The following is a 16,671-nucleotide window of genomic DNA, read 5'->3' as shown; positions in this document are numbered from 1 at the left end:
GTATCGTTGTGGTAACAATCTACGAGCTGCTATAGAGGAGCGTAGGATCGCCCCAGCCACCTTACAAGTAAACCTTCAAAATGTTTCGAATTATCTTTATTAGATCATAAAACGGACTTTTTACCTTATTCTATGCAATCTAGAGAACCAAAGACACATCCTTAAAAATGAAAGTATAAAAGTAAATAGAAATATTTGATGAATTAAAAAAATTGTAAGTTTGACCGGGGCGACCCGTCACGGTCATTTGGTGGGTCATCCCGGTCATGGTTAATTTTAAATCAAAAATTAAGAATCTAAAGTCGTATTACTGAAATTTCATCAAATTAAAATTTTATTTGGTCAACTAAAACTTAAGACTTTTCTTCTTGTAAAATATATATAAAACCTTATGATAATGTCCTTGATTTTTAGATCAAAAGTCGATCTATTTTTTATTTATCATTTATTATTAATAAGTAATTAATTTATAACGTTAGGGCTCATTAATTACCTCTAATTCAATGAGAGTATAAAATAAAAATAAATTCAAAATCTATTATATGATAGAATTTTAAAAATTTGGGTGACCGGGGAGACCCGCTGACCGGGACGACCCCACACTCCCCTACTTTAGATCGTTCAAGGAACAATATTTTTTTTTCCGTGAAATAAGATTTGTTAATCAGGATCCATGTAATGTTCATTTGTGTTGTACTTCAGATCATAATTATTTTGTAGAGTTTTATAATATTTAGTATTATAAATAAGTAAAAGTAAATACATTTAATAAATTTTATTTTCTACCATAGTTTGTATTTACTCTGCAATAAAAACGTAGTATTTTATTGTAATCCATTCAAAAATTGGATACTTGAAGTCATATAGACATATATGTGTCCCCATTCCAAAAACACTAAAATATACACAATTTCTGTCTTATGTATTACTTTTATGTTTCATTAAATCAAAATAGGTAGATATAAATAAACAAAAAGATGTTTACTGTCTTGGAATAGTAATGAACGTGTAAGGACTAAATTTATTTGCATTGTTACTTATCTGGGAATAAAATTACAAAGTTAATAGATTGTTAACATTCAATATAATTTTATTGTCTTCGTATTATATTTAATGCAAAGAAAATAATAATAATGACAATACACATTATTTAATAAATTTTAGGCAAACGTATTGTTTTTTTTTTTTTTTTATAGAATAAAATTATATGAAAAATTAATTTTATCTACTAAATATAATATTACGTATTTCATCTTATTATTTTAATTGATAATAAATTGTTTAGCTTTTTATATTTATTTTACTTAAATAAATTAATCAATAAGCGGTTTTTAATTCATTTTAATTTTTATACTTTTTTTTTATACTTCATATCTACTGTATCAATACGACTTATTTAAAACTATTAAAAGTAATAAAAGGAAATGATATACATTTTTTTTTATTCAAAAACAAAAGTAGCGTTACTTTGTAGCAATAAAATATTTTTTTTTTTTTATAACGTATACTTATTAATAACAAAGTAAATTAAGGTATGCATATTTAAATACTCAAGACCTACGTAATTAAAGAAAATTCTAAAGATAAACTAATACATTTTTATTTAAAAAAAAAAAATGAAATCTTAAAAAAAACATCGAACTAGAGTAATATATAAATTGTATAACTAATTTGTCAACTAATTAGCTTATAAATTTATTTTATCAATATTTAAAAACTCGGAATTAATTGATAGCGTAACAAGACTATTTATAGTTAATAATAATAATAATTAATATATTTTACTTCTTACGCATCAAACATTATCAATGTATTCTATATGCGTGTACAAAGATATATAAATAAATGAATCTCACTCTCTAAACTAATTACACTTTTTTTTATATTTTTTATTTAATAACAAAGCGTTTTTAATTATTAAAAAATTTTATTCCGGTTCGTGAAATTTAAGTGCAGCGTTTAAGGGGAGAAATGGGCCTGAGATACAAAAAAAAAAAAGACTATATTTTTGATTTTTTTTTAGAGTACCTTCTTTATTAAAATTTTAAAAATTAGTGACATTATTAAGCATCATTCCAAGAATATTTTGATAAATTTTTATAAAAAAATATTGAAAAATAAGCCAGTGGTAGTGGGGAGAGACGAGTCACCTCAAAAAAATTTTACATGCCGTAGGCAGGATAACTCATGACTACTTCATATGAAATCAAAAAACCAAAAAGATTTCTTTAGTACATGAGTTTGTATATACCTTCGTTCAAATCCAAGATAAACTTATGTACTCAAGAAATCTTTTTGGTTTTTTGACTTCAGATGAGACAGTCATAAGTTATCCTGCCTACGGCATGGAGACTTTTTTTGAGGTGACTCGTCTCTCCCCTCTACCACTGGCTTATTTTTCAATATTTTTTTATGAAAATTTAGCAGAATATTTTTGAAATGTTGCTTAATAGTGTCACAAGTTTTAAGAATCTTAATAGAAGACGTACTCTGCAAAAAAAAAATCACAAAAATATCCTCTTTTGTATCTTAGATCCCTTTCTCTCCCTTGAGTGGAATAGAAGTTCAGATATTAAAAAAAAAAAAAAAAAAATTTATCTGCAGTAAATTTTGTTATTTTCAAATTACCATAGAGGCGTTGTTTTAATTATTGTTATTGTGGTTTTTATTATTTTATTATTCATTATAATTGACGAAAAGCAATAGCCCTATAAGGCAGTAACTGTTGATATGATTATCGTTAGATAGTAATCAACATTTAGATAATTAAACAATGTAATTACTTATCATCTTTTTAAATCGTTGAAAATAATTATCTGTAATTATAGTAACTAATCGTAATTATAATCATTGACATGCATATTTCATTTTAATATGATTCAAAAATCTATTTAAATTCAGTGTGACCTGATTTGCTTTATTGATTACACAGCCAAATGTTTTTAAATATTTTTGATAATTATGTTTGTAATAAATAATTGGATGTTTTTAATTATTGTTTTTTTTTTGTTTTTTTATTTTTTAAAGTTTTACTGATACTATTTAACTTGTAACCAAATTAAATTATATAGTAGATAATTAAAATAACAATTATTTTTTTTATAAAAAAAAGTAAAATTTTATTTTATTATTTTATCCAAATGGGAAGATCTTTTTTTTGTTTATTCTCAAGCTAAAACACTTACAATTACTCCACCGGGACCAGGTAGAGATGTAAAGTGTGTCAATTCCTGATCTATTTCACGGGCTGCCTGACGGCCTTCAGTTATAGCCCACACGACAAGAGATTGACCTCTTCTGCAATCTGGAAAATACATTTATTTATTTAATTTTATACTTATTCTTAAAATATGTATTGTTTTTTTTTTTTTTTAATTAAACGATTGAGTAAAAAAATTATTAAATTAAAAAAAAAAAATTTTTTTTTAAGTGTAATATCAATCTCATTCGTCGTAGTGGAATCATGTCAATCATAAATTGGATCCGTATGTTTAAATCATCGATTGAATACACTTATACTTTTATGTAAGCTTTATATTTATTAGATATTAGGAATATTTAGTTGAAAAAGAGATGAAGAAAAAATCGAACGTGAGAGAGATTCGAACCCAGGTCTCTTAGGTTCGAAAGATAAAGATGCGAGAACACTGCGCACTAAGCTACGAGTAGGTAGTGATAAATAATCTCGAATAAAAGTAATGAATAGATTGGTTGTAAGAAATTCCGAAGTTTTTTTAATTTTTAGTGAATTTTTTTCGGTGAGATTACGGAAAATTGACTGGTAACTTTTCGTCAAATGACGTCAAAAATTTTCCAGTAAATTTTGTGTAAAAATTTTTTCTACACAATATCAAGTATAAAAGAACTTGTAATTGTAAATATGAAAAAATGAAAAAAATTTCTGGTTGATTTTTTTAGATGCAAAATATCGATAAAAAATTCTTCCATTCGTTATGTTAATTAATTAATTAATACTGATTCTTAATTTTAATTATAATTATTATAAAAAAAATATTAATTCTATTTTTTTACGCACCTCCTGCAGCATAAACTCCAGGTATACTTGTTTTATATTTGCCTGCTACTGTTTCGTAATTGCCACGTCCGTCTAATTTTGTCTTTATATCTTCTGCAATATATTTTTCTGGTCCTAAAAATCCCATGGCCAATAAAACCAGATCACACTTATAAATCTGTAAATAAAATATGATTAAGAAATTACATTAATACTTGAAAGAAATTAAAAAAATGTAAAATATCAAGATTCACATCGAAATTCATTGACTTTTTTAGTACACTAGGCAAAAAAAAATTATAATATTTTTATACTTAAGGAGGACCTCTGACTGCCTAAAAAAAAAAGGTTATTTTTGGGAATTTTTTCAAAAAAAACTTCTGCATGGAATGTTTTAGTGTTTTAAGGATATATTTGTGGATATATAATGAATGCAAGATAAAATTTTTGGATCAAAAAATTCAAAATTCAGCAAGTTATTCACAATCTCCCGCTCAAAAAAAAGTCCCCCCTGCTGCAGTGATAGCGACCTTCACAGTCCATGAAATCAAAAAAACCAAAAAGTTTATTAAAGTAGAAGGTTTTTCCCGTACCATGACCCTCGGGCTAATGAAAAAAAATAAATTTAACAAAATGGCGGAGTTTTTAAAAAAAATTTCAAATTTCGCGCGAAAATTTGGTGATTTTTGGACTGCCAAAATTACATTTTTGATTCGATCGAAAAACTGGAGGTTCGTGGTTCGTTGAAACATATATAAAAGAGACTGCAGTTAATATACTGTAGAAAACGGAAGTTGTATAGTGGATGGAAATAAAGAATTAATTATAGAGTAAGAGACTGCAGTTCAAATCAAATTGATCGGATGATTTATCTTCGAGTTATAACTGCAGCAATTTTTAAAAATGTATTTTCGAGAACCGATAAGCGGCTGCTCTTCAGATGGCTGTAACTCAAAAAAATTATTCGAAATATGCGCTAGAAATAGCAGTATATTTTTTTTGAAGGTATTGACTATCGAAATATTTAAAAAAAATTGATTTTTCAAAATTTCACACCAGTGGTCCCCCTTACATTCAAAAATACTAAATTAGTCGAAAAAAAAAATTGCTTTTTAATTACTAGTGTTATTTTTTTTAAACAAAACTATTGAAAAACATTTCAAAATATTTGTAAAAAAAAAAAAATTTTGTGATATTTATATTGAAATTTTTTTGCATCTAATTCCCTAAATAATTATTATTGTCAACAATATAAATTTACTAATACATTAACTGTACATCTTATTATTTTACTTAGCATCTCACTACTTATTTACTTGTAAAAAAAAAAAATTTACCTTTTCAGATCCTTCAACTTCATTCATTTTCCATCGGCCAGCATCGTCTTTAGTCCATTCAACCGTAACAGTTTTAATACCCGCAACATTACCGTTGCCGTCATCTATAAATTCTTTACTAAGTGTACTAAATTGTCGTGGATCACGTCCAAATTTAAGTGTAACTTCTTCATGCCCATAATCGACCTTAAACACACGTGGAAATTGTGGCCATGGGTTGTCTTCAGCCCGTTTAACCGGTGGCTCTGGTAGAATTTCAAAAGTTGTTATTGACTTAGCTCCCTGTCTCAATGACGTAGCAATACAGTCACAACCAGTATCACCACCTCCAATAATAATAACATCTTTGTCCTTAGCAACGAGCTTCATATTCATCGGAATATTATTACCCATCTGTTTTTTTTGCCAGTGCTCCAAAAAGCTGACAGCAAAATGTATGCCTTCAAGATTACGTCCAGGTATAGGTAAATCACGTGGCCACGTGGCTCCAGTACATAATAATACAGCGTCATGATTATCTTTTAATTCTTGAGGTGATATATCTTTACCAACATCAATACCAGTCTTAAAAACAATACCCTCAGCAGCAAGTAAAGCAACACGTCTCTGTACAACTTTTTTTGACAATTTCATTGTCGGTATTCCGTACTGCAATAATCCACCAATCCTGTCATTTCTCTCATAAACAGTAACCAAATGACCTGCTTTATTTAACTGATGAGCAGCAGCCAGCCCAGCAGGTCCAGATCCAACAATAGCTATTGTTTTTCCACTTCTGACAGCTGGTGGATGTGGTGTTACCCAGCCTTGCTCAAAAGCATGATCAATTATCGCGCATTCGATGTTTTTAATTGTCACTGGTGGCTCAGAGATACCGAGCACACAAGCGCCCTCACAAGGGGCTGGACAAACACGCCCAGTAAATTCAGGGAAATTGTTTGTTTGAAGTAATTGTTTGAGTGCTTCTTGCCAATCTGAATTAAATACAAGATCATTCCACTTAGGTATGATGTTGCCAAGTGGACATCCATGACTGCTTTGACAAAATGGTACTCCACATTCCATACAACGTGCCGCTTGAACACGCAACCCCTTTCTTACACCCTGGAAGTTATAAATTTCATCCCAATCTTCAACTCTTTTTTCAACAGGCCTATAATTAGCAGTGTGTCTTTTGTACTTCATGAAACCTTTTATTTTATCTAATTTACGTTGCGCTAAATCACCATCTTCAATAGAATCCTCAATGTCTTTTATTTCTTGTTGATTTTTAGCATTACCATTGATAACAACATTTTGCTGTGGATTTGCTTTATTTTCAGCCATTTGTTTCAACGCTCGTTGATATTCATAAGGAAATACTTTAACAAATCTTGTTGTTGGCTCTGGCCAAGTTAGCAACAATTCTTTAGCAATTAATGAACCTGTTTTCTCAATAAATTCTTCAAGTAATTGTTTAACATAAGCAATATCATCTTTATTATTAAGCTGCAATAGTTCAACCATTTCAGGATTACATTTACTTTTGAATGAACCATCGACATCAAGTACATAAGCAATACCACCAGACATACCAGCAGCAAAATTACGTCCAGTTAATCCAAGTATGACAGCACAACCGCCAGTCATATATTCACAACCATGATCACCTACACCTTCGACAACAACGACAGCTCCACTGTTACGTACGCTAAATCTCTCAGCAGCAATACCACGGAAATATGCTTTGCCTGATGTTGCGCCATACAAACAAACATTACCAACAATAACATTTGCCTCGGAATTGAATTCAGATTCTTTTGGCGGATAGATAACTATTTCGCCGCCACAAAGACCTTTACCGACGTAATCATTAGCATCACCTTCAAGTGTCACATGAACGCCTTTTGTTAAAAATGCACAAAAACTTTGTCCAGCTGATCCTTGTAGCTGTATATTTATACTGTGCTCTGGTAATCCTTCTTCACCATAATTCTTAGATATGAAATAACTTAATGTCGATCCAAATGCACGTGTTTCATTATTTATTGTCATTTTAATATTAACACGATTTTGATGACCTTCAAGAATAAGTTTTGCTTCTTCTATTAATTTATTATCCGGACGATTTTCTAATTGAAAGTCTTGCTTTACAGTTCCACCTCTTATATTTACACCAGGGCGCAATTCTAATGCATTACGTAATATTTTAGACAGATCAAGTAATTTAGCTTTTTCAATTTTAATATCATCGCGCACTTTAAGTAAATCTGTACGGCCAATTAAATCCTGGAATTTGCGGATACCAAGACTTGCCATGTGTGATCTTATTTCTTCAGCGAGCATGAAGAAAAAGTTTATAACATGCTCTGGTTTACCTTGAAATTTACTACGCAAAACAGGATCTTGGGTTGCAATACCAACAGGACATGTATTCAAGTGACATTTTCTCATCATTGTACATCCCATAGCAATTAACGGAGCTGTACTGAAACCAAATTCATCGGCACCAAGTAATGCTGCTACGATAACATCAAAACCAGTTCTCAATTGTCCATCGGCTTGTACAATTAAACGTGATCGTAAATTATTTAATGTTAATATTTGATGTGTTTCAGCAACACCTAATTCCCAGGGTAAACCAGCAGCTTTAATACCTGTCCAGCTACTGGCACCAGTACCACCATCATGCCCAGATATGACAACATGCTCTGCTTTACCTTTAGCAACACCTGATGCGACAACACCGACACCAACTTCCGATACTAATTTAACGCTTATACGCGCATTTGGATTAGCACACTTTAGATCATAAATCAACTCAGCAAGATCTTCAATTGAATATATATCATGGTGAGGTGGCGGGGATATTAAACCAACTCCAGGTACTGAATGACGAGTTGCTGCAATGTCTGCTGTTACTTTGTAACCAGGTAATTCACCACCTTCACCAGGCTTAGCACCTTGGGCCATTTTTATTTGCAAATCATCAGCATTTGCTATATAACTTGAAGTTACACCAAAGCGCCCACTTGCTATTTGTTTTATTGATGATCGTTTGTTAAATTCGGGATCTTGGTTTAAATAACGATCAGCATTTTCACCACCTTCACCGGTATTGGATTTACCACCGATACGATTCATTGCAATAGCAAGTGTTGAATGCGCTTCTATTGATATACTACCAAAACTCATTGCACCAGTTACAAAACGTTTAACTATTTCTGAAGCTGGTTCAACTTCATCAATAGGTACTGGGTTATCTGATTTACGTAATTCTAATTGACCACGTAGTGTACAATGTTGTACAGACTCCATTGTTGATTTACGATAATTTTCATATGCATTTTTATTTTTAGTCGCTACTGAATCTTGTAAATTACTTATACTCACAGGATCATTTATGTGTTTTTCACCACCAGCACGCCAGTGATAAATACCTGGATTACGTAATACCAGCATGTCAACAGCTTTTTCAATGTAAGTCAACGAATGACGTTCGACGGCATCTCTAGCTAAGATATCAAATGTCACACCACCGATGCGTGAATGTGTTCCACGGAAACATTTGTCAATAACTTCATCAGCAAGACCAACAGCTTCAAATATTTGGGCGCTTTTGTATGATTGTAATGTCGATATGCCCATTTTAGCCATCACTTTAGCAATACCACGTTCCATTGCTTCGGAATAATTTTTGTACAAAATTTGATCGGTTAAATTTTTATCCAGTACTCCGTCATCGCGCAAATATCCGGCTGTTTCAAATACTAAGTATGGGCATATTGCATCTGTACCGTAACCTAATAGTACACACATATGATGTACTTCACGTGCTTCGGCAGTTTCAGCGATGATACCGACTTTCATTCGCTGTCTTGTTTCAATTAAAAAGTGATGAACAGAACCCACTGCAAGTAACATACTAACGGGTATTCTATTGGGTCCACCTTGTCGATCAGATAATACTATTAGTTGATAACCATCTTTGGCTGCTTGATTAGCCTCGTTATCAACACGGTGAAGTGTTTTTAAGAATCCCGATGCGCCTTCTTCTTTTGGATAGGTTATGTCAATAACAATAGCCTTCCATCCACGGTAATTTGTACATTTAATGACTTCTAAGTCGGAGATTGATAATATTGGGTGGGGTAAAAATAAACGGTGGACTTGCGACTCATTTGGCTCGAGTATATTGCTCTCAGGACCAATTGGACACAATAGTGACATCACTATTTTTTCACGGAACGGATCAATTGGAGGGTTCGTTACCTGTATTAATTAAAATTTAATGTTGGTGATTATTTAAATTACATTATTCAATTAAATTATAGGGATTCGAGTTTAATAATGGAAAAGTATCAGTTCCTTATTTTCTAGAAGTATTAATTGTCTAGAACTATGATTTAATAACGATCTGGTAAATACTTATTCAAACGTATTTAAATGTATGATATAGAAGATGAGACGGTATTAAATTATTTTCGTCGGTAATTAAAAAGTGGGTAATTAGAATCAGTAGACTATGAAACAGCAAATAATTATACGGTAGACACTAACAAATGTTTGCAATGATAATGTGAGAAATAAGTAAGTTATACATGAATAATAAAACAGTAAGTAACTGATATTGTGTTTTGATAACAAAATTTACTGAATAAATAAATAAATAAGTAAATATAGATACTGAAGTTTACCTGAGCAAAGAGCTGCTTGAAATATTCATAAATAAGAGGCTGAAATTCTGACAAACATGCCAATGGAGCATCATTACCCATTGATCCGAGAGCTTCTTTTCTATATACAAAATTAAGAAATATATAAATATAATATATAAATATTGCTAATTAGAAACGATTTTTTGTTTACCTTAAGGGGGAGAAAGGGATCTGAGATATAAAAAAAGAGTAATTTTTGTTTTCAGAATACCTTCTTTAAATTTTATAAAAATATATTTGCAATAGGCTAAATAATTGCTTTATTAATTACATATAATTATGTTTAATTATGTATGATTGTATGTAATTGATCTGATGTACGTAATAATGTATTATTTTATATATTACTATCATATACATATGGACATATGCAATGATATTTAGTTAATTTCTATGACATAATTGTTTACAATAAAAAAAAATATTAAATTCTTTTTTTAGATAATAATTTTTTGTTTATAAAAATTGATTATACGAAATTATTGTATTTAGAAATAATAACAATATTTTATAAATTTAAAAAAATTTTAAATAACCAGATCTGATTATTTAATTAAATGGTCAATTGTTATTTTTGTAATTATTTGAATTAAGGGGTGAAAGGGGTCTGAGATACAAAAAAAAATAGGATATTTTTGTGATTTTTTTTTCAGAGTACCTTGTTTATTAAAATTCTGAAAATTTGTGACATTATTAAGCATCATTCCAAGAATATTCTGATAAATTTTTATAAAAAAATATTGAAAAATAAGCCAGTGGTAGTGGGGAGAGACGAGTCACTTAAAAAAAAGTCTCCATGTCGTAGGCAGGATAACTCGTGACTACCCCATCTATAATCAAAAAACCTAATAGATTTCTTTAGTACATAAGTTTATCTTGGATTTGAACGAAGGAATGAACAAAATATTAATTTTTGAATTTTTGGTAGAGGCGTAATAAAAAAACTGTGATTTTTGCTAAAATTGCTCCTTTTATTTAATTAAAAAATTAGTTATTGAAAACAAATCCTTCGCTTAAATCTAAGATAAACATGTACTAAAGAAATCTTTCTGGTTTTTTTATTTCAGACGAGTCATGGGTTATCCTGCCTTCGGCATGGAGACTTTTTTTTGAAGTGACTCGTCTCTCCCCACTACCACTGGCTTATTTTTCAATATTTTTTTATGAAAATTTATCAGAATATTTTTGAAATGATGCTTAATATTGTCACAAATTTTAAGAATTCTAGAAGGTACTCTGAAAAAAATATCCTTTTTTTTGTATCAGACCCCTTTCCCCCCTTAAGAAAATTAAAATAACTTTCTTTTAATTTTAAGATACTAAGAGTCAGTTTTTTAAACCAGGCTTATTTTCAACCCGAATTAAATTTATATTGCTAGTATTATATATTAATAATGTGTAGATATACCAGAAATAATTTAAACCCGGATCAAAAATAAATCCGGTATGAAAAACTGTCCCTAAGTATACATTAGATATAAAAAATTTTCACATTATGGTTCTGCCAAAATTTTAATAGTAACTTTCTTAATTTATAAAAAAAAAAAAAATATAGTGTAATGATCGCTCTTTACTTTCATAAAATTTTTATTTACTTAATTAAGGTAACTTTATTGACAAGCACGAGAAAAGACTCCATTCATGATATTGTGACGTTAAAAAAATATTATCTAGGAAAAGGAAAGAAAAAACTTTTTTTATGAATCCTAAAATTAAATTTAATATAAATCCTTGAATGAAATATCTAAAAATAGAAGTCTGAGGCTTATTCTATAAGCTTTATTATACGTTTTCATTATAAATTAAAGTTTATTTTGTGAGGTTTAACATGCAACTGACAGAATCGGGTTAAGACTTTTTATTGAAAAGTTATTCAGAGATAAATCAATAAAATCTGTTTTATTGTTTTTTCAATGCCATTTATTTTATAAATATTTTATCAATCTTACGCATCCTTTAACTTGATAAAGATATTTATTTAAATAAAAAGTTTTATAAATATGTATACTTTGTAGCTTTGGGTTTTATAATTTTTTCTAAAAATTTATTAACTTCTTCTATCGATTAAAATCAAATTTAATTGAATGTTTAAAAATTTTTATCAAGCCCTTCTCGAGACGCATTTTTTTTTTCACTGATCGTAACTTTACGAATTTTTTTTTTTATAGAAAATTCTCTGGCGTATTTTTTTATTTTTAGGTTTAAATATTTTTTTTTTACCAGGGTGGCAGCAAAGAAATTATTTAAAAATTTTCTGATATTTAAAAAAAATATAAATAAATAAATTACACAGAAAAAAAAAGGATTTCTTGACACAAAAAATATTTTGCATTGTGAATTTAAAACAAAAATTTTTTAAGACCAGAAAATTTTCAATTCATAGTACAAAATATTTGTGGGTGCAAGTAAAAATTTTTGGCGCTAAGAAATTCTTTTTTCGTTGTAGTAAAGCTCTGATAAAAAATTAAATTTTATAAATAATAAATAAATTCAATGATACTCAAACAGTCATGTAAACATGCTAATTTTTAAATGTAGTGAAACCTAAGCTTACAATTAACCTTCTCAATAAGACAATTTATAGATAAATTGAGAAAAATATAGATAGCCCGGACTGGGATTCGAACCCAGACCATGTCGGTATCGCGTCGAGTGATCTACCAGGTTACTACTATATTCATATATAATAAATTAATTATACGTACTTTGTTTCTAGCATAGGTAGAAGCAATAAATTGAGAGTTTCGATAGTGTAAGCATATAATTGCAGACGTTTATCGCCGCCCCATGTACGATCTACTCCACGTAAATCGTAATTCAAGCCATGTCTCTTAGAATCTTCTGCGCCATGGTCAGTTTCGTAAAACCCATTAGTGATGTCATTGGCAGCGTGGTGAGCTGAGCGAAGATGATTCATTGTAATCTAGTTATAAATAAATTATTTATTATTTTCAGTTTTATCCCAACGTAAAATTCAAAATTACTATTAATAATAAATAATGACTAATAACTAATTTGTTGCGTTTTAAAATTGTGTAAATGTGTGGATGTGTTAATGATTATTCTGATGAAAATAATATGACAGTAAATATTCAAGTTAATAATTAAAAAAAATAAAAAAAAATAATAATAATAATAAATATATGTAACTTAGGGATTATTAAAACCAAAAGCTTTATGAAATGCTCAAATGCTCAATGAAATTTTAAAACTATAAGCAAATTATTTAGAAAGAAAAGTAATTTATAATGTGCACTAAAAGAAAAAAAAAATAGCGAAGCATGAATAAAAAAAAAAATTGGAAAATGATTTTTCCAGTTTCCAGTGCTCAAAATTTAAACATATTTTTATTTTTAATAAATTATTTTTTTAGCAAAATAATATTTTTAAAAAAATAAAGAAACGTGCTTCGTGCATATAAAAAAAAATCTACCTTTTATTGATAAAAAAAATTTGCAAAATACAAACTCCTAAAAATAAAATAAAAATTTATTTAAAGTAAAATAAAAATAGTTATAAAAAAGAAATCCACACTTAATTTTTCCAACTACAACAACAATAACGTTTTGTTTTGATTTTTTTTTATTTTATTTGACTCACCATCTGATTATAACACCAATGCCGTCAGCACACAGGGAAATTGGAAGAAAAAAAAAAATTAATTCGAATTATTATGGCTTGATTGAAAAATGTTAATTAATTTTTTTATTTTTAACATTAAATTAATGAAACTGCGGGAAATATATTTGATTGTAATTAAAATATTGCCAATGTAATGAAAATTGAACATTAATAATAATAATTTAAATTACAATTATCCTATTTTCTCAAGCATGTTTGTTTTAATTGTAATTTAAATTGAATTCTTTAAATGCATCGAGATGAGAGAAATAATTGGCAATTTAAATTAAAATCTATAATATTAAAAAAAATAAATAAATAAATAAAATAATACAGTAAACTAAAATATATGACATTAATTATTATAATACAGTCAACTTTCTGAAAGTGTCCGCTTTTGGGGGTGTAGGGGAATATATTTATGAGATATACAGTTCCCCACTATCATATCGTTATTCTCGATTTGGTCGTGGATTTTATTAGCAGATTAGATTCTCTCTAAGTGTCCGCTCTGAATTTGGCTGCTGTGAAAAACTATTCATGTATAAATACTATACATATATTAGGGTGTTCGTTATTTCACAAATTAGATTATTTTACTTGGTACAAATCATTTATTTGAGACCCAAAAATAATTTTAAAAAATAAAAAAGTTTATTTTAATGCCGTTCAACCCGGTCTAGGTAATGATACTTTCCAATTTTAGTGCAATGAGAAAAATTATATAACTTGCTGAAAAATAAGAGTACAGCTATAACTAATGCTAATTTTTGTAGGAAACTCTTCAAAAAAGGTCTCTTATGTTTTTTTCGTAAATCCAACCATTTAAGAGATATTGAAGCTCAAACTTTTATTTGTTTATAAAAATTGGCGTTTTTGTTTGAAATTTGATTACTCTCTAACGCATAGACATACAATTAAGTGCTATAAATTTTTTTAATTTTGTTAATTATATATTAATTATTTGAATTAATTAAATCTATATGCGGACACTTGAAGAGAGCGAGTAAAAATATTTGTTGCGGACATGTACAGAGGGTATTAAAAAATTAATGACTGTCCACTGGTGGGAGAACGACTAAACGTTGAAATTAGGAGAACGGACATTTTCAGAGTGGCCACATAGAGAGAGTCGATTATATTTAACAAATAAAATGAATAATGAATATTGTAAATATATACATTGTATGTAATGTCGATATTTTAGCTGTCATTATAACAAAACGAACAACAAGCATGAACGTTTTAATCAATAATGATGATATGTCTTGAGATTGGCAAGAGTAATAAACCTAATAATGTACAAAGCATACGATCAATAACTTGTTAAAGTTTGTGTGTCAATAGACAATCAATTCCATTTAATTATTTAATATATTTGTAAATATATTTATTTTTAATTCGTTACCCGTAATAATCGTCAAATTATGATACCTGTTCCTCAAGCCATTTGGAATGTGGTCTACTTCTTGCAATCTGTAGCTTGAGTTCAACATCTTGTATGATCTGCTTTGTTTCAGTGTCGACCAACAACATTCTGCCAGGCTTCAAGCGGCTCTGAAAATAAAATATTATATTCAATTATTTAAAAAGTACATTAATCCGATTTATCGAACAATAAATATGACAGCACTGGATGACGGTCCTACTGCTCTATACAAACCCAGTCCCTAAATTATAAATTATACACCAAAAGTGAATATGATTATAAAAAATAAATAAATAAATAATAATAATAATAATAATAAACACATGATGACTCCTTAGCTCATAAAAAACGGATACTAAAAAAATTACAATTCATCAAGTAATCTAAGTTAGAAATGACGTTCTGTTTTTACATTTATCATTATTATTTCATTTTATTTTTTTTTTATTTATTGCCTATTTTTAAATATATAGTTGATGTAAAATCAGAATGCCAGTACATATTTTTGTTAATTTTAAATTATCATTGTTTTTAGTCACACAAAACTTTATGGTAAAATAAAATCTTGTGTGACTTCAAAAAACACTATTTAATAATCACCTTTAACTTAAAAAAAAAAAAAAAAAAAAAAAAAAATTGTGCATAATTGCATTTAAAAAATAATAAATTAAATATTATGAGTGTGAATATGGAAGATATGAGATAATTTATAAATTTGAAATAAATAAATTGATTAATAATAATAATAACAATAAATGTAACAGATGTTAAAAAAAAAATAAATAAATAAATAATTAGAAATGCGAAAACTATTTTTTCCCATGGAATCCACAGAAGTTTATCTCCACAATCTTGATTGGGTTGTCAAACAGCAACTCGTGAGCCACACTTGAGAATCTTGATAATTACTATTATTATTATTATTATTATTATTATTATTATTATTATTATTATTTATATATACATATACATATATTTGTTAATAAATGTATATGTATAAAAATATGTGTATATTTTATATATAAAAAAATATTATATATAAAATCCTAAAAGCTGAAATGACTCTATTATATTTTTAGATGTATAAATTTTATGATGAAACTGTTGATTTGATTTAATTTCTTTTTTTTTAAATTTGACCAGCAGAATAGAAGATAATGCCAAAGAGTCAGCTGTTAATGGTTCTGCCACATGGTTGGATTGTTGTCACACGTTAATTCCATCTGTTTACCTTCAGGACAACATTGCTGGGTGGAGTGTCATATACGCCCACTTCAGACGCCATCACCATCATGTTATCCTTAGTGACGTAGAAGCGCGATGGGCGTAGGCCATTTCTGCCAAACAAAAATTTAAAAAGGTCTTTGTATTACCACCCTTTGGATCGCTCATTTAATGATCGGCTGAATAATTGTCGTTTCGTTCGTTTGCCTTTGTCCCGGTACTCTTTAAAGACACAGTACCTACCGAAATTTATCCATTACCTTATTAATATGTCCTTTTTTTATTTATTATTTTTTTTTTAATCTGGACACGGATGGATTAATCGTTAATACTGCGTACTTATTTAAA

The 16,671-nt window shown here is 28.5% G+C and overlaps 1 protein-coding gene across 2 annotated transcripts in view; it reads right to left on the bottom strand.

Annotated features, from left to right (window-relative positions):
- Window positions 1–1,639: 1,639 nt before the first annotated feature.
- Window positions 1,640–16,671, bottom strand: part of LOC103570096 (uncharacterized) — a 30,438-nt gene continuing 15,406 nt past the window's right edge. The window contains exons 10-16 of one of the 2 annotated variants that reach the window (XM_053740957.1): window positions 16,331–16,436; window positions 15,105–15,227; window positions 12,755–12,972; window positions 10,029–10,128; window positions 5,353–9,603; window positions 4,037–4,193; window positions 1,641–3,304 (exon numbers count right to left, since the gene is read on the bottom strand). In XM_053740957.1, coding sequence (XP_053596932.1) covers window positions 3,168–3,304; window positions 4,037–4,193; window positions 5,353–9,603; window positions 10,029–10,128; window positions 12,755–12,972; window positions 15,105–15,227; window positions 16,331–16,436 — 5,092 coding nt within the window. In that variant the 3' untranslated portion in view covers window positions 1,641–3,167. Of the gene's footprint in view, window positions 3,305–4,036; window positions 4,194–5,352; window positions 9,604–10,028; window positions 10,129–12,754; window positions 12,973–15,104; window positions 15,228–16,330; window positions 16,437–16,671 lie in introns of both variants that reach the window. The other variant, XM_053740958.1, reaches the window with a different exon arrangement.

This window comes from Microplitis demolitor, chromosome 7 (assembly GCF_026212275.2).
Source record: "Microplitis demolitor isolate Queensland-Clemson2020A chromosome 7, iyMicDemo2.1a, whole genome shotgun sequence".
In the NCBI taxonomy this organism is placed as follows: domain Eukaryota; kingdom Metazoa; phylum Arthropoda; class Insecta; order Hymenoptera; family Braconidae; genus Microplitis; species Microplitis demolitor.
The sequence above is the reverse complement of the archived record's forward strand: the minus strand, read 5'-3'. Positions and strand labels throughout refer to the sequence as shown.